We start from the raw sequence: 27,421 nt of genomic DNA, 5'->3' as shown, positions 1-27,421 counted from the left end.
CCTTGCTTGAGTTTGTGCTTCCGGTTGTGCTCTTGCTTGAGTTTATTTTCACGCCATGCTCCGCAGAATCCCGACGTTTATACGCCCTCGCCCCTTCTCGGGCCTTCCTTTGTCCTCTGGAAACCGGGACGTCGCGGTGTCTGTGAGTGTGCTGCACGCGGCTCGGTCCGGAGCTGGCAGGTAAGGCGTCCCAGCGTCATTGGCCCCGCCGGTCTTCCAGGACTGCCCTTACCCTCTCCTCTCTTTCACGCGCAGTCCTCGGTTCTCCGGCCGCCTGGGGTTGGTACCGAAACCTTAGGCTCTTGAAGCGGTTGTTGTAAATGTGGGCAAAGAGAAATCGTACAAAGACGCGGCCGCTGGCCCAGGGTCCCGGCGGGTGTGGCAAACCGCTGTGACAGCCGGTCTTGTCTCCTGTCCCAGGGACTTTCTGCTGCACGCCTGCCCCTCCTCATCTTGCTTGCTGCCGCAAATCTTCGTACGGGCTCCAAAAGAGAGGTCGTTTCTTTCATTCTATGCTCCCCAAGATTTCTAATGAAAACTGTAAAATCAAGTCTCTGAAGTGAACGATGTGGGGTTTTTGATTTGATGCTGGAAATTGAATTCGGGGTTTCTTTCTTGCTGGACAAAAGATCTACTACTCACATCCCCAGCAAATTAGGGGAAGTTCTATAATAAACGTTATTTTTTTTTTTTAAGTATCACAGCCCTCTTGGAAAGAAACATTGTGGTAACCTGATTTTCATTTGTCTGTTAAAGTACCTTCAACATTAACTTTCAGACGTAAAATAATAATAATTATCAGAGGATTTTCCTAATATGAATTGTGCCATATTGATATTATGAGCGTTCTGTGTATTGGTCATGACAGTACTACCTTTGTAACTTCTTTTTCACCCCAAAGTGACTTTCAAGTGACTGATGAGGTAGCCTCAGGCATTTTTCATAAGCAAATTATATAGTTTTGGAGTTTGGGAGAGCTAGGTGATTGGTGTCTCAGCTGTGCACATTTATGGCATAGCAATGCGGCTTGGGCCTTAAGGACCTCTAAGCTAGGGAACCCTGTGTAGCAGTCTGAGTGAGAATGTCTCCCGTAGTCTCAGATGTTTGAATACTTGGTCCCTAGTTGGTGGCACTTGTCTGGCTTTGTTACTAGAGACAGCTTTGAGGTTCCCGAAGCCACACCCATTCCCAGTTTGTTCTCTGCTTCCTGTTTGCAGCTCTAGACGTGACCTCTAAGCTGCTCTTGCCTCTGTGCATGGTATTTGCTGCCATGTGTCCCCACTGTGACAGACTCTTATCCCCCTAGAACCTTAAGCCAATTAAACCCTTCCTTCTATGAAAAAGGCCGTAGTGCTTTATCACAGCATGAGAGAAATAACGAATAGACTTTGCTCCCAGTTGGTGGTGCTATATGAGGAGGTTTAGGTGATGGAGCCTTGCTGGAGGAAATATATCATTAGGGGTGGGCTCTGAGGTCAAAAGTCCTCACCGACTTCCGGTTGGCTCTCCCTGCTTGCCACTGAAGATGTGAGCTTTCAGCTTTTTGCTGTCACTCTGCCTGCTGCTTGCTGCTACGCCTCCCTGTCCAATCTCTCTGGAACCATAAGCCACAATAAAGTTCTTTAAGTTGCCTTTGGCCACAGAAAAACATCTACTACAAAATTCAGTGGGTCTTGCTGTGAAGAACCTGTTTTGGAAGAATGTGGAAGGCTTTGGAACGGTGCACTAGAAAACAGGGGTTAACTGCTGCAGGTCATGTATAAAGGGCCATTCTGATTGGCGCCTGGAAGATAGTAATGCTGAGTGCAGTGTGGACTGTATAGGTCTGGCTATAGAGTCAGGGGAACAATACTGGCAGCTGGTCCAGAGACCATTCTTGTGATATTTTGGCAAAGAATCTGGCTGTCGTCTACTCCTGTTCTAAGAACTTGCCTGAGGCTTAATTTTTAAAGTAACGGACCAATTTCTTTGAAAATTTCAAGACAGTATAATGTTGAGTTTATGGTATGGTTATTATTGATAACACTTATTCAAGTCCACAGTGCAAAAGGGTAAGTGGGACAAAAAGACATACAAATGTACAGTTTGGAGAGACAAAGGGCCCCAGGGAAGCTTTGTGTTACAGCCAAGGCACAGGCTCAGAAGAGACTTGATTGTTAGGGAGTTATTAGTACCATTATGGAGATGCTTGCTATACTCTGGGAAGGCTATATAAGGGAAGGCAGCCCTAAGGGCAAGACCCCCCTGTAGCAGGAATCTTAAAAGTTCTTATTAATAAAATCCAACCTGAGGCCAGTTATTGGGGTGAATGCTGGCAGATCAGAGAGACAGAACAAGCCACAGCTATCTCACCTTGCCGGATCCTCAGCTGGTCTTGTCTCCTCAGACTGGAGGCCTCTGAGTCCTCATCCGGAATGAATCCCAGCTGAACTGTGCTGCTTCAAAGCCTGAAAGCTTAACCAGCCGAATGCTTAACCAGCCAAATGATGCTAGTTTCTGGTCCTCACGCCTTATATACCTTTCTGCTTTCTACCATCACTCCCTAGAATTAAAGACTTGCTTCCTGGGATTAAAGGCATGAGTCACCATACTTGGCTGTTTCCAGTGTGGTCTTGAACTCACAGAGATCCCAGATGGATTTCTGCCTCTGGAATGCTAGAATTAAAGGCGTGTGCTATCACTGCCTAACTAGTGGCTTTTCTGTTCTCTGACCCTAGATAAGTTTATTAAGGTACACAATATTTTCGGGAACACAATACCACCACACCCCCCAAGCTCTGAACTTGGAGAAGAGCCTAAAGAGTTTTCTCTGTCTTGAAAGTCACAGCAAAAGCTGCTACTAATACAGTTCTGGCTAGCTGGGGCGCATCCCAATCTGGTAACTGAATTTGTCACTGTTGCCCACGTGATGCTGGCTTTAGGGTCAAGAAGGGGGTGTGGATTCTTTCTCTGTGGTTCCTCTGAGGCTGGGCATCTTGTGGCAGGGGAGACCTGACAAGCCATTATGTGATGCTATGAAAGTACAGCCAGAGTTGCATGGGAAACCCCAAGGTTTTGGAGGTGCCAAACCAGTCAGATATCTGCCAAAGAGAGCTGTAAACATTGTGGAACCAGTCCACGAGAGAGATGTATGTTTCAGACAGCAAAGCTGGATGGGAGGAGCCATCTACATCTTTTGACATGTAGCTTCAAACATGGAGCTGCAGGATTGGTATTTGCCCTGCTGCGTTCCAGTCTTGCTTTGGTCAAGTATTTCCTCACTATACCCCATTCCTCTCTTTCAGAATAATAATGCATTTTCTGTGCCATTATATGTAGGAAGTATGCAATTTGCTTTTTGATTTTAATAGGAGGTTACAATTAAGAGATTATCTTGAATCGCAAATGAGACTTTGGACTTTTAAACAGTGTGAAAGACTACTGGTACTTTTACAATTTGGCTAAATGTATTTTCCATTATCGGCCATGAGCCTGCAGGGGCCAGGGGGCAGCATATAGTAGTTTGGAATCAGGCTCAGATATTTGAAGACTTGGTCCCCAGCTGGCTGCACTGTTTGGGGAGGTTTAGGGGGTGTGGCCTTGCTGGAGGCAGTGTGTCACTGGGGGTGGGTTTGAGAGGTGAAAAGCCTTGTGCCACTTCCAGTTTGCTGTCTGCTTTGTGTGGCAATTGAGGGTGTGGTCTCTCGGTCTCCTCTTTCTGCCATGCCTCTACATCTGATGGGCTGTTCTCTCTGGAATCAGAAGGTCAGATAAGCTCCTTTTTCCTTTAATTCCTTTTAGTCACGGTGTTCTAGCTTAGCCACAGGAAAGTAACTAACGCACCCTGCGTGGTTGCTTCTGTGGTTTTCAGTTTCCTTCCCTGTAAGAGGAGGCTAATACTGACCTTTGGAGTTGATGTGGGTGTGAAAATTGTACACAAGTCTTGTTGTACGCGATGCGCAGAGTATATACTAACACATGATAAATTGCTCCCATTATGGTTGTTCATAATAATAGAAAGCAAACGAAAATGGGAAGGGCTTAAATTGAAATTCTTTTCAATGTAAAAGCAGGTTTGTTTTCTTTTTTCAGTTACTACTTCTTACTTTTGCATTATACTTTTCTATTTTTCCTTCATATGTCATTCTAGGACACAAAATCATATCCAAAGACATTTTGGCACCGGCAGCTCGATCTATAGCAAGAAAGATAGCCAGTCTGTTCCAGCTAATGAAATTTCCCAGAAGGCAGCAGAGAGCCAAGACAAAGGAGAGGAGACTTCAAAGAAAGACCTGCTGGACATTATTAAGGACATGAAAGTTGAACTGAGCACAGTCAATGTACAAACAACAAAGCCACGTGGCAGGAAACCTTCCCGCAGTCTGGAGGCTATAGTTAGCAGGCATCACAGAGCTCCAGAAGATCCTCCAGAGAAGAGGTAAATAATTCCGATTTGAACGTTCTTGGAGACTAATCTGTGGTGTTCCAATAAGCCTTTTCTTATAGTAAGTAGTCTATTAAAGTATAGCACTCGAGACATTGAACTAACAAAGCAGCAAAAGTACAGGGTCTCTCTCTAATAGTTACTTTAGTGTGTGTGTGTGTGTGTGTGTGTGTGTGTGTGTGTGTGTGTGTGTGTGTGTGTAAGGGACCAGCAGATATCTGTAGCCAGGTATGGTGGCACATGACTATAATCTCAGCATTGGGGAGCAAGAAACAGAGAATGTGAATTTGAGGCCAGCCTGGGTTACATAGGAGACTTTATCTCAGGAAAATAATAATTTTTTTTTGGGGGGGGGGGTTTCGAGACAGGGTTTCTCTGTGTAGCTTTCGCCTTTCCTAGGACTCACTTGGTAGTCCAGGCTGGCCTCGAACTCATAGAGATCCGCCTGCCTCTGCCTCCCGAGTGCTGGGATTAAAGGCGTGCGCCACCACCGCCCGGCCAGAAAATAATAATTTAAAAAAATACACATATATATATAAGTACTCATCCTGGGTTACACTTTGGCAAGGCACACATCTGTACTCCCACTCCTCAGGCTGGACCATAGACTGCAGGTTTATGTTAGACCAGCTTGGGCTACACAGGGAAACATTGTCTCAAAAACAGCAACAAGTAAGAGTGGTTTTAAAAAAAAAATCTCGACCTGGCAGTGGTGACCCATGCCTTTAATCCCAGCACTCGGGAGGCAGAGCCAGGTGGATCTCTGTGAGTTCGAGGCCAGCCTGGTCTACAGAGCGAGTTCTAGGATAGGATAGGCTCCAAAACTACAGAGAAACCCTGTCTCAAAAAAAAACCTTGATGTGTTTATGACTTATTATAAATGTGCAATTTAAATAAATCACTGAAATGAGACAAACCCTTTGAAAGGTTCAGTAAGGTAATTTTATTTATTTATTTTTTTTAATTTTTTTTTTTTGCTTTTTCAAGACAGGGTTTCTCTGTGTAGTTTTGGTGCCTTTCCTGGATCTCGCTCTGTAGACCAGGCTGGCCTCGAACTCACAGAGATCCGCCTGGCTCTGCCTCCTGAGTGCTGGAATTAAAGGTATGCACCACCGTTGCCCGGCGTTCGGTAAGGTAATTTTAATGTGATTATCTTTATTGACTCTGAGAATTTCAAATATATATAATGTATTTGTCTCCGAGTCCTTTTCCTAACGCCTTCTAGATCCATCCTTATCTTCCCATCCCTTTCTAAATTCATGTCCTCTCTCTTTTTTTAACTAACCCACCGAGTCCAATCTTTGCTGCCCGTATACTGATGGGTGTGAAGCAGTCCACGGAGCATGGTCCCTGTACCAAGGGTGACACCCCTGGAAAACTGACTTCCTCCTCCAGCAGCCAGCAGCTGTTAGTAGCTCCTCACTTAGAGGTAAAGGCTCACGAGCCTCTCCATGCTAGAGTGTTGGCTGCCTTGATGTTGCAGGCACCCACAGCTGCCGTGACTTGATGAGTGCAGTGGTCCTGCCTTGTTCAGAAGATGCTGTTGTCACTCTGGTCCCTGTGACCTCTGCTCTTCACAATCTTTTCCCCCACCCCTCAGTGGCCCCAAGCTTTATTAGTGGAGGGTGGTGACGGAGATGTGCAGTGTATGACTGCTCAGTCCGTAGATGGTTTCCTTAGACCAGTTGTTTCTATGTTGACCTCCTGCCACTTCCTAAAGAAACCTCTCTGACGCAGTGTGAGAGCTACACTAGTCTATGGGTATAAAGATACAAATCTAGAGGGCAGTTTGATGCTATGTCCATTTAGCAAAATGATAGGACTAAGTTCACCCTTACGGCCTATAAGCTCCCCAACCGTGGGTCCTCGGCCATATTTACAGCATCAGGCATGAGTTTACTCCCATGGACCAGGTCCCGTGGACCAGGCCTTCAGCCAGTCAGAAAGCAGTTGGTTTTTCCACTGTTGCACCACACTGGTTATTATTGCAGCCTACGGGTTCACAGACGGATCTCCTCGTTGATTATTTCCCCCAGCAGCCTGCATAGCACCTTCCAGTACTGTGAATGCTAGTCATCAGGGAGGAAGCGCCTTGGTCAGTACAGCTTGATTTCTCCATGTCCTGTGGCCCAGTTGTATAGCAGTAGGGTCTTACCATCAAGTTCTGGTGGGCAACGCAAGGGTGGGAATAGCTACATTGTTTTGGGGATACTCCTACAATAAGGCAATTAAAAAAGTTTTCCAATTAGATATGACAAGATAAGCCAGAGAGTGTAGATTGCCTCGTAAGTCCTTTAAAGGTTTTACTCTACTTTTTTACTTAATTTTTTAAAAATGTTACCTTTGTGTGTGTGTGTGTGTGTGTGTGTGTGTGTGTAAAACAGTGCAGGAATGCTACATGCCTTCCTAAGAATGCCGAGGTCAGGAGACAGTTGCACAGTTGCTTTTGGAGTTGGTTCTCTCCTTCCACCATGTTTCTGAGGTAGGTCTTCCCTATTTCTGCCTCTGTGCTGTGTGTGAAAGCTTTGGGTCGGTTCTACTGTCTCCTCTCACTGGCCCGAGGAATGCTGGGATTGCAGATGTATGCGGTTGCATACAACCTTTTTGCTGGGTTCAGGTCACTGAGCTAGTTCGTCAAGCACATCTACCTGTTGAACCATCTCCCTGGCCTCTGTTTTTCTGCATTAAAAAAAATAAATTATAATTGTTTTTATTTTAATAATTTTGGGGGTATTTTTGAGAAAATGTCTCATGTAGCCCACACTGGTCTCAAACTCACTTTGTAGCAAGAGATAACTTTGGTCTCCTGGACTCCTGTCTCTGCTTCCTGAATGATAGGCATGTGCATCATATTTAACTAGTGTTCTATCAGAAGGAACCGAAATTAGAAATACTGGACTATGCAGCAGTGATGTGGTAGATATAAAAGATATCTTGGAACCCTCTGATGTTGGTCCAAGAAGGAGGCTGTGGGCAAGATTGGTGAATGGGATGCATTTGTTTTGAGTTTGAAGAAAAGTTTCTTGTAATAATTTTATTTAACCACTCAGGCACCAGACGTATCCCCAACCACTTTCTTACGTTTTATTTTGAGATGATGTCTCACTAAGTTACCCTGGTTAGCCTTGGACTCACTTTGTAGCTCACATACAGCAAGCACTTGTGGTCCTCCTGCTTCAGCCTCCTGAGTAGCTGAGATTACAGGCCTGCGCCCAACCAGTTCCTCCCTCCTCTCTCCCATCTCTCTCTTAGAATCCAGTGTCTGCAAATGTGAGTTAGTCCTAGTGTGTGCCTCGTGATACACTGTAATAATCACTCCATACGTGACCGGCCTTCCCTGCTCCCTTCCTCCTTTCCTGTCATGTATCAGAGCTCACTAAGATGGCTACCGTGGCTGCATTATAGATGACCCTGAGACACACTCCCATAAAATAACTGTTTTTATACTCACAGAGAAGAAGATACCTGAGGCAGGCCTCAGTGGGAGGCCGTGGAAATTTCTGAAATCATCTGAAGTTTGCTCACTCACTATCAGCTGAGACTTTAGCTGGTGCTACTAGCAGACCTAGCTACATGAGCTTTTAGTTTGCTTTGGCATTTTCACAGACTGGTGGCTGGATACCAAGGACAAATGTCTCAAGAGCAGCATGTAAGCAGAAGGGATGATGTATTTTCTTTAGTGACCTAGCATTGGAATTAGGTTGAATGACTGCCATCAGTTCACGTTGATGTATGCGGGTTTGCTTTATTTTTAAACTCACAGAACTGCTTGGGGGAGTGGGGCGATCTGTACCTGAGGATCCAACTCAGGCCATTAAGTTTGCATGGCAAATGCTTTTCCCAAATACTAAGTGAAGTTGCTGGTCCACACCCAGCTTTTTCCCCTGTTCTGGGGACGGAAGTCCGGTCCTCAGAGTTGCATGGCAAGCACTTCCCTGACTGAACCGTCTTCCTAGCCCTCAAGACAGGATCACCCCACATAGCCAGGCCTGGCCCTGGACTTGGATACTCTTGCCGTAGCTTCTGGGTACAGGGATTATAGGTGTGAACCACCGTGCATAGTTGCCCATGGGTGTGTGTCAGCGAGTATTAATTAACTTAGAGTACACTGTTTCAAAGTTCAGGTATTGCCAGTGTCTAAAGCAGGATTTTTTTTTAACGTGTGTGGTGTGTGTTTGTGTGTGTGTGTGTGTGTGTGTAAGTATATGTAATCCTAGCAGTTCTGTGGCTGAGGTAGGCGATTGTGAGTTACAGACCAACCTAATGAGACCCAATCTCAAAACAGACAAACAACAAAGCCCCCAAGAAAACAGTGTGGAATAGTTGAGACTTCTTGCTCTTACGAGAAGTTGAATCCTTTCTTTAATGAGTTCTCCTCCCCACGTTGTTTGACTTTTCACCGAACTAGTGATATACTAATTGCGGTTTTCCTTCCGCGTTTCGTTTTCTTGTTAGAAATGAGTTCCTGAGTCCTGAGTTGGTGGCAGCTGCGTCCGCTGTTGCAGAGTCTCTACCTTTTGACAAGCAGACCACCAAGTCCGACCTGCTCAAGCAGCTTCAGCAACATGAGGAAGAGTCAAGGGCTCAGAAAGACAAAGAGAAACGCAGGATTAGGTGAGCGGTCAGATGCCATGTCAGTGACGCTTAGGTCTCACGGTGGCTGGTGACTGGCACACACCTGCTTTACGTGGAAAATCCACCTCACGGGCCAGCGAGACAGATGACTTCCTGCCAAGCCTCATGGCTTTATATCCCCAGGTCCTCATGACTGAAGGAGAACTCAGTCCACAGACTGTCTGCTGACCTCTGCATGCATGCTCATGTGTACACACATACCCACCCCACATAACAATACATTTTCAAACGTTCACCTCCTCAGAGCAAGTACTTCTAACTGATGGGCCAGCTCTCTTAAAGTGGATGGCTAAACTTTTCTTTTAGGCCATTACAAAGTTTTTTGCCCCTGCAATAGAAATGATAAAATCAGTAGTGTTATTTAAAATGAAAAATAAAATAGGCAATTGAGTAAGATAGTTCCCTGAGAAAATCAGTTTTTCTCAATTGAACAGTCCGCTAGTTTTGCTCACAGTGTGATTCAAACACATTCTCTCCCCTTTTCCTTATGTTTGAGCAGAGCTTTTCAGCATATTCTTTTCCTTTAAAAACTATTTTATGTGTATGTGTCTAAGTGTGTGTATCTGCACCATATGCACGCAGGAGCCTGCCGAGTCAGAAGAGGGTGTTGGCCCTTGGAACTGGAGTTGTAGGAGGTTTGAGTTGCCATGTGGGTTCTGGAAACCAAAGAATCCTGGTCTTAAGAGCAGCAAGTGCTCTTAACTGCTGAGCATTTCTTCAATCCAATCAATGTATCCTTTTTCCCTCTGTAAATTTATGCCAAGTTTTCCTACTTAATGCCTATTCACTGTCATAAATAGTGGCACTGCTTCCCTTTGGGGGTGACATGAATCTGTTCTCAGTGGGCACACAGAGGGCATTTGTCTCTAGAGGATCAAAGAGGAAACACATCCCTCACCGTCACCTGAACCCTTCTACATGTACACGGCAGCAATAGAGCTCGTTTTCAGTGTTAATGTAACTGTCAGTGGAGGTGATGGGTACAAGTATACTTGTTTGTATTTTCCTGTCCGTTTCTCTGGATATTAATAATTTTTGTAACTGACATTTTCATCTTTCACATAAAGATTTCTTAAGCATATATTTACAAAATTGGAGACATACATCTTAATGCCTATGTCACATGAGTAGAAGTATGTGACTTTACTCATAAATCTTTATGCTCTTGTTGGGGCATAGAAGTGGAATAAGAATTAAGTGGTATGTCACCTCTTAAGAAAAGTTTGCTACTCCAGTGCAGCTAAGAGTCCTAATGCACATGACCTTTTTATTTCAGTTTCCGTCACATCATATCAGATATGAAGATTGCCAAGCCCACTTCCGTGAGACTTAGTACAAAACCAGAGCACCAGATTCAGTTTGATGAAGAGATGGAAAGTTCTTCTCTTGACCAGGAGAAACCAGTTGACTGGAAAAAACGGTATTCAAGCTTTGTCGTCTACTGGGTTTTGTGTGCATGGTTTGTTTTTACTCTAACTGTAGTCTTAATTTATTCTGCATATTATTACTGATAGATCCCTAATCACTGTGGATACCTAGTTAGGGTTTATATTGCTGTGATAAAATACCATGACCAGTAATAGCAACTTGGGAAGGAAAGGATTTCCAGGTAACAGAATCACTTAGAGGCAGGGCAGGGACTCCAGGCAGGAACCTAGAGGCAAGAACTGAAGCCGAGGCCATGGAAAATGGCTTCTCACTGGCGTGGTCCCCCTGCCCCTCAGTTTGCTATGTTATACAACCCAGGACCACTTGCCCAGTGAACTGGGCCTGTCCATCAATCATCAATTAAAAAAATGCACCACAGGTTTGCCCATGGGCCAGTCTAGTTAGGGCATTTTCTCAGTTGAGGTTTTTCTTCCAACTTGGGTTGTTGACATAAAACTAGCCAACACAGCTATCTTCTCTGAAATTCCAACTGACACTCATTACCAGAAAGTTATCACTGATGTATGCGTATTAATTCCTGTGGAGGGTCCCTACAGGTGTCGTTGCAGACAGTGATCCTCAAAGAGGTAAGAACTTCAGGGAATCTAAGCCCAAGTGGTTCATTGTTACCATATTCAAAACACTGTACAATTTGGGAAAAGGTTTCCAGGCAGCAATCAGTGCAATCCCAGGTGCACAATAAAACTTAAGGTGTGACTGCATAGAGACCGTTTTACACAGTACATGTGACCATGAGGGTGGGTTGTGTAGCTCAAGGGCCTAGAATCTAGTGTGGTCTCTGACTGATAGCATAGAGGTCAGCAGGCCATAGAGTACTTGTGACATCTCCCCTAAGGATGGGTAATCATCTGGGGAGGGAAGAGTCTGGGATAATCATTCTGGGGAATTTGGGTGAGGTCTGCCTCTATAGTAAAAGGTGGGTGAGGTCTGCCTCCACAGACAACAAAAAGGTCACCAGGTCATTAACAAAATCCACTCTTCAGCTTTCTGGGTGGAATGCAGATATTTAATTTTTATCTCCTCCATTGAGGAGACACCCCTGTGTGATTAACATTCCTGGTTCTCCTCGTGCTTCTCTGTGAGTACAAGGACCTCTGTGCCCCCAACAAGTGCAGTTTGCAGTATTGGGTATAAATATGGTATGCCCAGGCTGAACGGGAATTTATTGTGCCATTTCCTGGAGAGGAAGTTCCTGGGTTTAACAATGCCACATTTATTTATACCATGAACCAGAGTGAGTTTTGGCTCACATCACCCACACTGCTTAGTAATCCTTCCATTTAGAATAAGTGGTGCTGAGCAAATTGTGAACAAATAAGTTTACAAGAAGCATTATTTTTCATGCTGAATGTTTCTAACACTGAACATTTATATGCCCTTTGCATGTTTAGTTATGGTTCCCTTTCTTCATACCTTAGAGAGATAACTCATCAGTAAATGGGCCAGGCACGGTGGCTTATATCTGTAATCCCACACAGGGGAGGCTGAGGCAGGAGGAGCACCGTGAGTTTCAGGCCACTCTGGATTTCACAGTGAGTTCCAGTTCTGCCCGGGCTAGAGTGAGACTGACCCCAAAACAAGAGCAGACATGTTGGTGCATACCCACAGTCCTAACTTGGGAGGTGGAAGCAAGAAGCTCTTAAGATTGAGACTAGCCTGGTCTACAGAGTGAGACACTGTCTAAGAAAATGAAAAATGCATATACATAAATATAGATTTTAAAGATCATAATAAAAAGTCCCCATATTACCTTAAGGTGGTAAATTATTTGTAGTCATTTGAATTTGCTAATTTGAAACTGTTAAGACACCAAGCCATACTTTACATGGTTATTTTGCAGTTGGAAGTTGTATAATTACGTAAAACTTGTGTTCTTTAAGTTCAAAAAGTGTTGGTTACAGGGAAAGGTGTGTATTTGGCGCGGACTGGTGAGCACTAAGCTGCCTTCAGCTGTAGGACATACAGTCGAAGGGTTCTCGGTGCTGTATCTGTTCCATGGATTCTCAGTAGTCTTGACTTAGCTTCTTCTAGGTGTTAGGGAGATTTGTGGGGAATCTGAAAAGCTGGTCAGCGTTATACAAGAAGTTCAAGTGGTTAGCATTCGTTTTAGAGGGTGGTTTGAATTACTGAAATGACTTAGTGTCGTTAACATCTTGAAAGAAGTAAAAAGCTTACTAGAGTCCACAAGGTAGAAAGAAAGAACTGATTTTCACAAGTTGTTTCTGACCTCCACATGTGCACCGGGGGCAATGGCACACGTGCGCGCGCGCGCGCACACACACACACACACACAGAGACAGAGATGCACACTTATATACACATACAAAATAAATAAATAAAATAAATGTAAAAAAAATTAGGGGTAGCCAGGCTGGGGATACATATTTGTAATCCCAACATTTGGGAAGGAGAAGCAGAAGAGCCTCAGTGTGAACCAGTCTGGGACGCACAGAGAGGCTGCATTAGTTAGTTTTCTGCTGCAGTAAACTACCATGGTCAAGACAACTTATCCATGGCAGAGACATGGCAGTCGGAACAGGAAGTTGAAGGGTCACATCTTCAATGGCAAGCCCAAAGCAGAGAGCGTGAGTTGGAAGTAGGGCCAGGCTGTTGGTACAATGATGAACTTCCTCTAGTAAGGCTGTCCATACCACGTTCCCAAACAGCGCCACCAAGTGGGGATCAAGTGTTAAAATACCTGAGCCCATGGGGATGGACACCATTCAACCACCCCAGGTGCTCTGGCGCAGAAAATGCAGATTTCAAAAGCAGTGCAAGAGGAACTTTAGACAGTCGGGGCGGACGCGGAGGCTTCTCCATGCAGAGTCTAAGAGGCTGACAGAGAGGGTATTGGGAAGCAGTGCAAGATGCCAGGTTCTCCTGGTGGGACTTGAACAGTCGTTAGGGCAGCCTGAGAAAACCAGTCCTGGACTCGTTCAGAGACGGAGGTCTGGGTCACGGAGCACTGGTTTTGGAGTGTCCCTGGGCGGCTCCAGAGGCTTGGCACTATGATTGACTAATTCTGGCTGAGTAACTTTTACAGCTCCCGTTAGTCTGTTTCCCCACCCACCAAGTGACAGTGAAAACTTAACTATGTCATGTGCTTTTCTCATTGATGAGACATGCCATGAGAGCGGCCCCAGCTGTGAGCAGGAGTATGCGGCAGAGGTCGTCTTGTATCTACCATCTGGAAGCAGAGAGATGGTCACTGCTGCTCAGCCCACTCTCCTTTTCCCTCTGTATTCAGTCCTAGACCCCAGCACGGGGGACGATGAGACCCACATTCAGGATGGGGCTTGCCTCCTTTAAACTTCTCCAAAACTGCCTTCACAAACTGCCCAAAGGTGTGCCTGCCGAGTGAGTCTACATCAGTGAAGATGGCAGTAGGTCTAACCAGCCCGCTAGCTGCAGCAAAAACCAGAGTCAGTCTTTAAGGGCACTAGCTGCTCGGCAAGTATGCACACACACCTCCAGCCAATTGGTCTTACATTCCCGCAGACAAGGTGATCTGTCTTGATCAGAAGTTGCTGTACTCTCTTATCCTGCTGCTCAGTAATGATGTTTAGTAGGGAAGAGAACTGGAGGCCCTGAGGGCCCTTCCGGACAGAAAGACCTGATTCCTTGTTTTTAGGGTCCTGGTCTCACTCTGTAAGCTAGGTGGCCAGGGTGGCTTGGAATTCGATCCTTCTGCCCCTGCCTCCCGAGTGCTAGGGTTGCCGGCATGCAGAACTCCAGACCAGGAAGGCCAGTGTTCACAGCTACACAGGGACCTCCTGGAGCAAAACGTTTGCATGAATGAAGGCTCTTTTAATTCGCAGCTTTTTCCACTTTATTTTAGTAAAGTAGTTTGATGGAGAAAAGAAATTTTCAGAGTTATTTTTAAAACTATTCCTATAGTTTATGAACTGTGTTTTAATCTGTTAGTAGTTTTGTTCAAGTTAATAGTAAGTCGAAAGAAGTGTTTCTGTTGAGAAGAGAAGTGAACTGACGGTAGAGCAGTCTGCCCGGGTTTGTTTCTGTTCCTGTAATCAAATACCCTGATGAAGAGCAGCGGGGAAAGAAAGGGTTCTTGCTTACAGCCCTTGGTGGCAGGGAATTCAAAACCAGACCCTGGAGCAGCTATCCCATCCCATCCACAGTCAAGAGCACGGAGACATGCGTGTTTACTGTGCTCAGACCCTCTCTGTACTTACAAAGCCCAGGATCTTCTACCTAGGGCATGATGCCACCAAGTCAGCTAAGGCCATCCCCCACTGACAGGTCCAGCCCAGCTTGATGTAGGCAATCCCTCACTGAGGCTTTCTTCCAGGTGATTGTAGGTTGTGCAGGTTGACAGACATCATAATTAAAGTATCCTATATCCCAGAAGGGGCTGCATATTAACTCTCTGACATTAATTTCAGCGGTTTGTAAAAATGGCTATGTAAAGAAAGTTAAGAAATACTTTTAAATTGCAGATTGATTGCTTCATAGAATAGCATGTTTTATCTATGCCTCCTTCTACCACTATAATTTATAATTAAACTTTCCACTGTCTTCTGTCCTCAAAAACAAATGTTTAGTTTATTGCTTCTGTTTTTGCAGATTTTTATAGAGTTCCACAACACTAAGTTTTCTAGAACTTTCAGTTGAGTATTTTGAAAATTAAACTTAGCTGATTTGTTGTGTTGTAAAGCAAAAATCCAAGGGTATATGTTCTGTTTTTACTTATGAGTCCTAAAATCATGGCAATGTAGCTAAAATGTTTGATGTGGGTCAATGCGATTATCTTTAATTACTACATAGATGGTTTCATGTACATTTTTTTCTTAAGCAGTTTTTATTGACATTTTATAAATATATCTTACTAAGATGTGTTTTTTAAATGTTTTTATCTTAGGAGAAGTATATTCAAGGGGAAAAGACTTTCAATTTTTGACGTTAAGGCGTTTGCTGATGAAGCACCCAAACCAGGTTTGTTAAGAACAAGACTTCTCAAGTGGAGAAGCATTCTGACTTTGAAAGACGGCATTGGTGTTTTCATTGTAACAGTTGGGTATTTGCATCTTCATATTTCTTCCTGCCATTGGCCTAGTATCTTGCCTATGAATAAAACTGTTGATACTGCTAATTTGGATCATGCTTCCCCCTTAAAATATTGCCTTCTGTAGGATCTCAGGAGATCAGTACTACCAGAAAAATAATCCAGAGCTATGGATTGTCTGCTATTTTTGTTTAGAAAGTATTATTCACCCACCATTTACATTATAATCCTCTGCTTTTACATAAAGATAACTAATGTATGGTTCCTGCTTTTGAGCAGCTTACTACCCAGATTAGGGGAGAGTGTGTATATATTTATTAAATTGAATACTCTCTTTTCATTTTGGTTAATTTGGCTGCTTGACAACCTTTTTTAAAAAAAAAAACTAATTTTTCATTTCATTGATTCTTTGTAATTTTTTTGTTTCTGAAATATTAAAATCAGTTCTGATTTTGATTATTACCTCCCATTGATTTTTTGGGGGGTATTGTTATTGTTTTTCCAATGCCTTCGGGTGCTTCATTAAGTTATTAATTTGAGACTTCAACATTTTTTATGTAGGTATTTAGTTCTATATTTCTCTTAGGACTGGCTTCAGTATTTCCCATATTTTTTATGTGTTTTCTTCATCATTCAATTCTAGGAATTCTTTAATTTCCTTTTTGATTTCTTCCTTGAACTGATTATCTTTCAGTAGCATATTGTTTACCCTCCCATCTGTTAATGTAATTTCTGCAATTATGGCTTTATCCCATTGTGGTCAGACAAGAATGCAGGATGTAATTTCAATTTTCTGTAGTTTTTGAGATTTGTTTTGTATTCTAATACATATTAGGACAAAAACATGATCTAATTTGAAAAAAATTGCTGCTGAGAAGAGTGTATATTCTTTAGTTTTAGTTTGTGTGTGTGTGTGTGTGTGTGTGTGTGTGTGTGTGTGTGTGTATGTGTGTGAATGACCAATGTATTGGTGAGAGTAGAGTATTGAACTCACATACTATCACTGTGTTGGGATTAATCTGTGGCTTTAGATTTAACTAACAGTGTTTTCTTTTATGAAATTGGGTACTCCTGTATTTGGTGAGCATATATTTAAGATTGTACTAATCTCCTGGTAGATTTTTTTTCCTTTGATGAGTATGACATGTCTTTGTCTATTCTGACTAGTTTGGTTTCAAGTCTTATTTTGTCAAGTATTAGAATAGTTATGCCTGCTTTTCTCTTAGTTCATTTGCTTAGAATACTTCTTTGAATCCTTTACCCTAGGTGGTATCTACTGGTAATGGTGAGTTGTGTTTCTTGGCCTAGGACTCTCAGAATGTAGGGGAGCTGATATGGGGAGCATGGGTAGCCTACCTGGGTCTCTGGAGGGTCCCTGGTGGGGGGAACTATCCTGGTTAGTTTTTTGTCAACTTGACAGCAATCTAGAGTAATTTGCAAAAAGGGAATGTCAATTGAGAAAATATCCCTACCAGAATATCCTGTGAGCAAGCCGTGGGACATTTTTGTTGTTGTTGTTGTTGTTGTTTAATGATTGATGTAGGAGGGCCCAGTCCACTGTGCCATTCCTGGCCAGTTGGTCCTAGGGTGTATAAAAAGGTAGACTGAGGGATTGGAGAGATGGCTGAGCGGTTAAGAGCACTGGCTGCTCTTCCAGAGGACCTGGGTTCAATTCTCAGCAACCACATGGCAACTCACAGCTGTCTGTAGTTCCAGTTCCAAAGGATCCAACACACTCACACAGACATACATGCAGGTCAAACACCAATTCACGTAAAATAAAAATAAATCATTTGGAAAAAAAGGTAGACTGAGCAGGCCATGAGTAGCAAGCCAGTAGGCAGTGTTCTTCTGTCAGTTCCTGCCTCAAGTTCCTCCCCTGCCTTCCCTGGATGTTAGATTACAATCTATAAGATGGGATAAACCCTTTTCTCCCCAAGTTGCTTTGAGTCATAGTGTTTTATGGTATCAGTAGAAACCCTAACTGCACTAGAACCAGTCTGGGATATAGTAAGACCCAGAGGTTGGTGAGGTGAGGAGGAAGTGTTAGTCCCTGGCAAGCAGCACAGTTCCCAAGGACGGAGAGGCCAGGAGGTGGTGGCAATTCCTGACAGGCAACCACAGGGCTTTGGGGTGATCAGATGAAGGGGTACTGAGGAGGGGAGTGCAGTTACCCACCCTGCCTGTGTCTCCACACCAGGTGGGGCAGGCAGCTGGAAAGTTCCTGCGAGAGGACAGTCTTATTTTTACATTTGTAATTTACTCAAATTGCCCTGCCAAAGTGCCTATACCATTTTATTTTACCATTGGCAGTCGCTGGTGGAAGTATGACTCATGAACGATGTTAGAAGTTTCCAAAGGAAGTAAATGATTAAAGTGTGGAAGACGGTGGTACACAGCCGCCATGTGTTACCTTACTCAAGAGCCGATTGTGAAGATTAAATTAGCCTGTTTAGAAAAGTTCCTCACAGACTGAGTGTTCAGTATCCGTTAGTATTTCTTTTCCTGTTTCCTCACAGACTCCTGTAGCTCAGGCTCTAGGTAGTCAAGAAGGACCTTGAACTCTGTAGGAGGCCCCGAGGTCCTTGTGCTCACAGGTGAGCACTAGGGAACCAGGCATGTTAGACATGCCTCGCTGTCTCTTCTGAAGGCCGGGAGTGGAGGTAGTTAATAGCCTGGTGATGTTTGCTATCTATGTTTAGACCACACCAGGTCCTTCCTCAGACTCTGCCATGAGCTTGTTTTTCTCAGGCAGTCTGTAGAACCTGCCGTTATAGAAGATGTCACATGGAGTCAGTCTGTAGAGCCATCTTTGTGAAAGCTGTCACGTGTACTTTACAGAGTCTCAACGTAGTCATGTCTTAAGCTTTATTGTGTGCACAGGATTGAGTTAATTAGCACTGGGAAACATTTTTCCAAATTGTGCTCTGCTAAAATATGCCTCAAATAAACTACGTGAGGTCAGACTGTGCACCCACCCCAGCTACTGAGCTGTGTCGAAGCGGACTCCCTGTGCCTCTCTCCGATGGACACTCTTCTGGCCGTGGGGTTTGCAGAGACCCCGGACCCTTGTCCGCAGTGTTGTGATTCCAAACATTCGCCATCATGACCACCTTTGTCATTCTCAGTACTGATTTTTTTCCGTTTAAAAACATTTTTTAGGGGGACAGTTAGTCCAGTTTGGCCTCATCCTCTCTGTAGCTGAGGATGACGACCATAGACTTCTGGTTCTCCTGTCTCAAGCTCTGTGTGCTGGGTCATCACATTGTCATCACTGGTGACTCATTTTGACAGATTGGGACTTTGAAAATCAAAATCACAAATGTTACGTACATTCAGCCTGGCGTACCAGTAATTCCCTCAGGAGACTAAGGCAGGACTACGGTTCTACACAGACAGCCCCTCTCTCTAAGAAAAACAAATCAAAACCAAAACATCAAACTCAAAACCATTCTTAAAGTGCAGATTCTTTTCTTCTAGTAGAGGCGCAGTGATAACCTGGCATGGTGTCAGTAAAGGCTGAGGTTTGCCATTCTTGTCCTTATACCCCGTGTCTTCCACTCTTGTTGCAGTTGTAGCTCCTGGGAGCCTTTCATTATTATAAACTAATTCTGAATCCCAAGGTCTGAAAATATGTATCAATAAAGAATTGATGATAACATTGTAAAATGAACTTTCATTACATGTTGATTTGTTTTGTCTCTGTGTTTAGATGTATGAACGTGGTTTGAGTGTGGAGGTCGGGGGACAGCCCTCAGGAGTTTGTTTGCGCCTTCTAACATTAGGTCCGTGGGAATTACACTCGGGTAGTCAGGCCTGGTGGCCTGTGCCTTACCCACTGAGCTGTCTGGCCAAGAGTTACTGTCTTAAGAAGACATTTACAGTGTGGTTGATGTCCCTGCGAGGCCTGCTCTTTTCTGAGGGGAGATGGAGTGGGGGGTTGCATCTGGGGGAGAGGGGAGGTATAGGGGAGAGATTCTGTGGTCAGGATGTAATATATGAGGGAAGAATAAAAAAAATAATAATAAGACATTCACGTTTTCCTGTACTTAAACTTTTTTTTTTTTCTAATATAGAAGCCTCGCCTTCTCTCTGGGAGATAGAATTTGCTAAGCAGCTGGCCAGAGTCAATGAGCAGCCTTTGGGGAACGGATTTGAGGAGATGATCCAGTGGACAAAAGAGGGCAAACTGTGGGAGTTCCCAATTGACAACGAAGCCGGTAGGTGTTACTTCAGGAGCTCCTCACAGTCAGCAATGGAGGGGTCCATTTTAGACTGTAGGGAGGTGCGTATGTGGACCTCAGAACAGTGGCGTCTGAGAAGAAACCTAGCAGTGTTATTTTAAATTGTTGTTTGAAAGATGTTTGGGGTTTTATTTAATTCTAGACATTTGATAGTAAAGTAAAGGAGTAAAATTTATGTCAAAATGTATCATGGGAACCATGGATGTAGTTCAGTCAGTAGAGCGCTTGCCTAGTACACGTGAAATCCTGGGCTGCAGGCCCAGGACCCGGTAAACTGGGCACGGTAGCACACACGTTTAGTCCCATATTTGGGAGGTGGAGACAGGAGAATCAGAAGGTCGGGGGCACCCTCAGCTATGGGACTCACATTTGGAAGTTCGAGGACAACTTTGGGTATGAGTCTTCACCTTCCACCGTGTTTTGAGACAGGTCTGTCTAACTTACAGCTTTGTGTCCTGCCAGCTGACCCAGGGGAGTCCATCAGTCTGTCTTGCCTCCCACTTCCAGTAGGGGCTGCACTGGGAGGCCAGAGTTGCCCTGTTGCCTCTGGCTTTCTTCCATGGCTTCTGAGGATGAACTCAAGTCTTCAGACTTGGGCGGCAGGCCATCTCCCCAGTCCTAGACCGCGTGTTTATGTCCATGGTACCAGTAGATGGCTGGGGTGTGTTGGATCATTTCCGTTTAAAGTCATCGTTGAGCCGCGGTGGTGGCGCACAGCTGTACGCTGGCATTGGGGGTGTGGAGGCAGGAGTGTCAGGACCGACTGGGTTAGGGCAGAGCTGTCTGAAAAACAAAACCAAACCGCGAAGTTCACTGAATTGTTGGAATGGAACTGTGCCCCCTGGGTTATTTTCATTTTTATATTTATCATTTGTGTCTTCATCTCTTGGGCTGCTTGAACATCTCCTTTACTATTCGGTCTTACTTTACCTTTAAATACTTACGCACTGTATAGCTGTCTCGGTGGTTTCCTCAGATGCCGACAGTATTGGTGAGCACCGGTTGCTTCTACAGGTGGAAGAGGGGCTGTACCTCAGGCACTGCTTCGGTTCAGGCTCCACCACAGCCCTGGGGGGTTCTCTCAGTCCTCGTTCTGTGCCTGCCGAAACTGATGCTCACAGTCACACCAGCTCTGATCTCAAAATCTAGGCTTCTAACTCTGCTGGGATAGATACTTCATCAGTGTTAATTTTATGATGTAGGCTTTACGTTCACAATTACGTTACTGTGTATTTTACTTCTCAGGTTTTGATGATGATGGCTCAGAGTTCCATGAACATATATTTTTGGATAAGTACCTCGAAGGTTTCCCCAAGCAAGGACCAATTCGCATCTTCATGGAGCTGGTGACTAATGGCCTTTCGAAAAACCCATATCTGAGTGTTAAACAGAAAGTCGAGCATATAGAGTGGTTTAGAAGTTATTTTAATGAAAAGAGGGATATTCTCAGAGAAAATAACATAGAGTTGACTTAACATCATGAAGAAATTTTTTATTTAAACTGCTGAAGATATATATTATAGCTAAATAAAATTTTTATTAAAGTTGTCCTGTTGATTATTATATCTGATTTTACTAATACAGATGTGAAATTACTTTTAACCTGAAATATGTTTTTGTATAGAAAGAGCATTCGAGGTACAAAAGAATGTCTGAGAATTAGTAATGCCTGTGGGACAGTTCTTAGGGTTCTCAGTAGGTGACTGTGCTTCTTTGAGGTATATAATTGTTAGCTGTAAAGCTGATAACATCAGAATCCTGTGTAATTAGTCCACTAATTAGTCCCATAACAAAATATCTAACTCTGGTTAATGTTATAAAGAAAAAACATGTATTTAATACAGCATGGTACAGACTTTGGAAAGGCTTCATCACAAATGCAAAATCGCCTGTGGGAGGAAGTGATCACACCTCAGAGCAGGCTGGAAGTGAAGCCCCACAGTCCCTTCTGAGGGCGTGGCCCCAGCGACTGAGGACCCTCCAACCAAGCCCCACTTCTTCATTTCAACTGAGTTTTTAATTTATTATTTGACAGTCTTGTACATATATACATATGTATCTTTTTCATACCCCCCAGCCCCCTCTCCCGCTGCTTCCAGACCCTCCCAATATGTTCCCTCCCACCTGCAGGTCCTCCTCTTCTTTTTTATGACTCACTGAGCCCAAATAGTGCTGGCTGCAGGTGAATACGAGCCCCACGTTAGGATCCATGCCTCCTTCACTAAATAGGATCTACACAGTAGAACGCAGGAAGTAGACAGCTGATTCTTCAGCCCCAGCTGACCAGCATCCATTATCCCAGCAAAGCAAAGGTTTCACATTAGTTGTTCCAGTATCTTGTTAATCACGGTGGATTCTTCAGCCCCAACTAACCAGAAGCACAGAATCTTATCTCAAATGGCCCGAGGAGTTTTTGCTTCCCTCTGAAATGTCACAAGCATTGTTCTCAACATTCCTACCTCCCCAGCTCCTACAGAACAGCTCACTAAACTTTCAACACTCTGGCTTTCTAGCCCATAGGTCAAAGTCCTTCCACAATCCTCCCCAAAACAACATGGTCAGGTCTGTCACCCCATGGGCAGGAGCTCATGCAGAGGCCATGGAGGGGTGCTGCTTACTGGCTTGCTCAGCCTGTTATAGAACCCATGACCACCAGCCCAGTGTGGTACCACCCACAATGGGCTGGGCCCTCTCCATCAATCACTAATTAAGAAAATGCTCTATAGGCTTGTGTATAGCCCTTTTCATGGAAACATTTTCTCAATTGAGGTTCTGTCTTCTCAAATGACTGTAGATTGTGTCAAAATGACATAAAATTAGCTGTCACAAATGGGATTTGTGCCTTCCTCCTGGAACAATACTGCTTCTGCACTAGCAAATCCAACATGGTCCAATATAGAGCTCAAAGATAGTTCAGTGACAAGCCTCCTCTTTCTGGTGGGCTTTTGACTCCCTCCCACTCTGGCTCCTCCCCCTGGTCATCCTTAGCCTCTTCATTTACCTTGTCTTTTTTGGTTTGGTTTGGTTTTTTCAAGATACGGTTTCTCTGTGTAGACCTGGCTGTCCTGGAACTCTCTTTGTAGACCAGGTTGGCCTTGAACTCACAGAGATCCACCTGCCTCTGCCTCCCTGGGCAGTGCTGGGATTAAAGGTGTGCGCCACCATGCCCATCTTACTTTAAGTGTTTTACCAAGAAGTTCTTCCTGGATCAAATCATTGTCATCAGTGGGCCCACATTAGGACAATGGGTACCCTAGCTAGGTTCCTAACTGGGCCCCTGATCTGTGGTCTCATCTAACTCAGTACAGGCCGCTGTCTCGTTAATTGCTCTCACAAAGTTTCTCCAAGAGCTTGAGGTGGGCAATCACACAATGCACTCCAGACAAATTTGAACTCTCCTCTGTGAACCTGACCCATATCCCCATAGATCCTGGGGACACAGTCTAGCCCCACAGTTCCCCTCTAGCAGGAAGCCACCAATGAGAGAATACATCACCCCTGGTTGGTCTCTGCTCTCTTATTCCCATGAATCCTCCGTCAGTTTTGATCTGACACCCATAGTCTTTGGTAAACATGTTCAGGACCAGCCTTGACCATGTCTCAGCAGTCTCGACTGGTCATCTAGAAAGGGAAGGAGGCTGATGGAGGAGTCCCAGGTCAGGAGGCTGAGGGAAAAGCTCAAAGTTTGACATCTTATCTATCTATGGCCTCTCTCCCTATTGGTCTACCTGCCAGGGATCTGTCAAGTTCCTCGTCCTTTATTCTGTCAAGCTACTAGAGATTTATTCTAGAAATGGTGGAACAGGAGGATGGGTTGGGTGTCCCAGGCTTTATCTTCGCTCCTCCTGGGGAGACGAGAACACACATGTACTCACCCCTCACAGGACACCAGTAACAGAGGGAAGTCAGGTTTCTACTCAAGGCCAGCTTGCTAAACCAAGGAATTTATTAGGCTTCCTTAGAGAGGGTGGGTGAGGAGTTACAGGAGAGCAGGTAACCGTTACATGGGTTCAACATGCTGTTACAGTAGCCTCAGACATCAGCGGAGATGGGCTCCTTCCTTGTCGATTTCAGACGCCATCTCCTGATTCTCTGGTAACGCTAGAGCGAGAAGTCTTTTGTTGGCGTTTTATTTTTGAGATATTTTACATCTCTATGTATGTGTACACACACACACACACACACACACACACACACACACACACACACACACACAGAGTTTGTTTTTGTTTTTCAAGATGGGAGTTTTTCTGTGTATCCCTGGTGATAAATAAAAATTCCCCAATAATGAGTAACTCCACCAAAGTAATCAGTCAGATCAGGCCAAATTAATAAGTCCAGGTTTAATCTGAGCAGAGCATTCCTGGGTGGTCCTAGGGGAAATCTATACGCCTAACCTTAAATACCCTCCCGGGGAGGGGGGGAGCTGCTGCTTGGCCGGCTTTCTCAGGGACGGGGCCTGGGGGGGGGGGCTGAGGTGAGACTTCCACCTAAACATCCCAGACTCCTTGGGTCTATGGCGCTGGTAGGGCTTCCACCCAAACACCTGGCTGTCCCGGAACTCTCTCTATAGGCCAGGCTGGCCTCAGACTCAAGAGACCCACCTCCCAAGTGCTGAGATTAAAGGTATTGAGATTAAAGGTATGTGTCACCACCGCCCAGCTGAGATTATAATTTACTAACAATACTTCCCGCTTTTCCTCCCTCCAAACCTTCCCATAGGCCCCTCCCTGCTCTCATTCAAATTCATGGATTCTTTTTTCACTGATTTGTTAATGTGTGCACATATATATGTATTTGTGTGTGTGTGTGTGTGTGTGTGTGTGTGTGTGTGTTCCTAAACATAACCATTGAGTCCGTATGTTACTTGTATGCACGTCTTCAGGACTGATGAACCCGAATCACCAGGGACCCAGCATGGGTGTGAACAAGTGAGCCCGTGCTGCCACCGGGTGGTGCCGGGACACAGCCGACATGTGAATAGCCTAGCACGCACTGTCCTATTGAGCCCCTGGGCCCCCCGCATGAAGAGGTGAGCCCAGACCACCAACCACATTGTGTTGTGGGAAGTGGGGCCATAGCACGTGAGGAAACACATGACAGTTCTGGGGCACGGCAGGTATGAGGTCGTCGTCGTCGTCGTCGTCGTCGTGCTGGGACGTGGCACACGTGCACACGCACAGCATTGCTAGCTGGTGGCCTGGGCACGCCTGTCAGTTCTCCTCCCCACTGCCCCAGGGCTGTCAAATGGCAGCCTAAACACTCCTTTCCACATGCCTATCACATTCCAGGGCAGGCAGGCGTTGTCCGGCCCCTTTACACACCTGCCATGTCCCAGGTTTGCCACACGGTGGTGCAGTGTTCCCTCTTGTCCGGGGAGCCTGTCCCAGCACCAACACTTACCAGCCTAGCCATGCCTTTTTGCTTTATTTGCCTGGTAACATCTGTTCACACCTGCTGGCAGGCCTGCCACGTTACAGTGCCACCATCTCCTGGTCTGGGCACCTGCTTGCACACTTGACAAGTCCCTGAACCACACAGAGGGGCCGGGGCATGCCTGTTTGCATACGTCTCATGTCTGGGCAATAACCCATGGTGGCCTGGAGGACATGTGTAAACAGACGTTTCCTGTCCCAACCACCTGGTCCCAAATAACTGACTCAGAGGCTGAACATGAATTATAAATGCTCGGCTGATAGCTCAGGCTTGTTACTAGATTACTCTTAGACTTAAATTAACCTGTATTTCTATCTATGTTTTGCATGTGGCTCATGGCTTGTTACCTTGCTTTTTTACCCGTCCTACGTACTCAGCAGCTGGCTGGTGTCTCTCCTGACTCTGCCCTCCTTCTTCCCATCATTCTCAGTTTGGCTTTCCTTCCTAACTTCCTACCTAGCTACCAGCCTGTCAGCTTTTTATTAACCAATGAGAGTAATACATATTCATAGTGTAGGAAGGATTGTTCCACAGAAAACATGTCTGTTAATATGCTTGCCATGTCTCAGGACCACCAAGGGGTGGCTGGGCCACACCAATTCACAAATCTTCTGTGTCCCAGAGCCACCATGTGGTGGCTGGAGCTCTTCTATGTCTAGTGTCACTGAGTGACAGTATGGGGCTCACCTTTTTGTACTCCAGCTGTGTCCAACTGGTGGCCTGGGCACATCTGCTTTCATGTCCACAATATTCCAGGGCCGTCTCATAGCAGTACGGACATAACTGTTTGCATACCTGCCATGTATCATTTAGCAGCCTCCATATGCCTGCTCACACAGCTGCCATGTCCCAGAGCCACTGTGTGGTTGCACGGACCTGCCTGTTTTCATTCCTGCCATGTCCCAGTAGCACAACGTGGCAGCACCAGCCCGTATGTTTACATGACTCCTGTGTTCCAGCACCGCCAGAGTTGGAATTTATTAGAGTGGCTTACAGGCTGTGGGCCATGTAGTCTAACAAGACATCTCCTGATAGAAAGTTCAAGGATCCAGTAGTTGTTCAGTCCACAAGATTGAACGTCTCAGCTGACTTTCAGTCTACATTGGAATCCCAAAGAGTCCCAAAGAGGTAGGTTCCAGTGCTAGGTACTGAAAGCCTCAGAGCAGGATAGATGAACTTGCCAGTGACGGCAAGGACAAGCAAGCAAAAAAAAAAAGTAAAAGCTTTCTCCTTTTACATCGTTTTGTGTAGGCTGCCACCAGAAGGTGTGGCCTAGATCTAGGGTGAGTCTTTGACCTAAAATAATTCAGACTTGGGGGTGAGTTTCCTATCTCAAATGATTCATCCAGAAAGCTCTTCACATGGTTCCTGGCTGTGTAGTTTTAGCTGATTCCGGATGTAGTCAGGCTGACTAGCCATCATAATGTGTGTGTGCAATACTAGCCATCATTGTGTGTGTGTGTGTGTGTGTGTGTGTGCGCGCGCGCGCGCGCGCGCGCGCGCGCGTGAGCCTGTACATTTATACCTACTTAAGATAGAGCTAGGAACTGTGATTGTAAACCAGCACACACACACCTACTGAAGACATATCCTGGAGACTTGAGTGTGTTAATCTGCACATACACACCTAGCAACAACAGGGGTAGGAAATACTTGTCAGTGAACTTGCACATGTACACCTGTGTCAGAGATCAGATATTACAATTGTATGTGAAACTGCACATATACAACTGCCTATGGGAGAGGCAGGGCATACATGGATGTGAACATTCACATATATTCCTACCTATGGCATAGATAGGAAATACATGTTTGAGAAGCTGCATATGCTCCTACCAAGACAGTGTGTCAACCTGAACATATAGACTAACTAAACACAGAACCTAGAAAGAAGTGAATGAACCTGCACATATACACTTACCTATGACAGAGCTAGTAAATACATTTGCACATGAAAATCCATGGATATACCTAACTACAATAGGCCTAGGATGAACTTGTGTGTATAAATAAACACACATAGGCCTATTTATGACAGAGCTAGGAAACAGTTTTTTTTTAACTTGCATATATGTACCTACCAATACCAGAACTTGGAAATCCACATGTATGAATCTATACATATGAACCTACCTATGACAACACAGGGAAATATATTTTTTTAAAGATTTATTTATTTATTTATTTATTTATTTATTTATTTATTTATTT

General features: G+C 44.8%; 1 protein-coding gene and 1 long non-coding RNA gene across 2 annotated transcripts; one reads left to right on the top strand and one right to left on the bottom strand.

Annotated features, from left to right (window-relative positions):
* Positions 1-47: 47 nt before the first annotated feature.
* Positions 48-21,322, top strand: Mrps31 (mitochondrial ribosomal protein S31). Its single transcript, XM_006983000.3, has 7 exons — positions 48-180; positions 4,130-4,417; positions 8,879-9,037; positions 10,335-10,478; positions 15,387-15,460; positions 19,607-19,750; positions 21,020-21,322. Exons 1-7 carry the CDS (start codon positions 56-58, stop codon positions 21,247-21,249), a joined length of 1,164 nt encoding a protein of 387 aa, XP_006983062.1. The 5' UTR covers positions 48-55; the 3' UTR covers positions 21,250-21,322.
* On the bottom strand, positions 19,859-21,025 carry LOC143269065 (uncharacterized). The gene is made up of 2 exons (XR_013045402.1): positions 20,719-21,025; positions 19,859-20,557 (listed from the first exon to the last, which is right to left on the bottom strand). It is a non-coding gene; the product is annotated as an uncharacterized LOC143269065 (long non-coding RNA).
* Positions 21,323-27,421: the final 6,099 nt, after the last annotated feature.

Source organism: Peromyscus maniculatus, chromosome 17, assembly GCF_049852395.1.
Source record: "Peromyscus maniculatus bairdii isolate BWxNUB_F1_BW_parent chromosome 17, HU_Pman_BW_mat_3.1, whole genome shotgun sequence".
NCBI classification, from domain to species: Eukaryota; Metazoa; Chordata; class Mammalia; order Rodentia; family Cricetidae; genus Peromyscus; species Peromyscus maniculatus.
Note: the sequence above shows the minus strand (reverse complement) of the source record. Positions and strands in the feature narration are given on the sequence as shown.

Coding starts and splice junctions, on each gene's coding strand:
- Mrps31 (XM_006983000.3), top strand. CDS start 56: ATGCTCCGCAGAATCCCGACGTTTATACGCCCTCGCCCCTTCTCGGGC. Junction 181..4,129: donor GCTCGGTCCGGAGCTGGCAG/GTAAGGCGTCCC, acceptor ATGTCATTCTAG/GACACAAAATCATATCCAAA. Junction 19,751..21,019: donor CCCAATTGACAACGAAGCCG/GTAGGTGTTACT, acceptor TTTACTTCTCAG/GTTTTGATGATGATGGCTCA.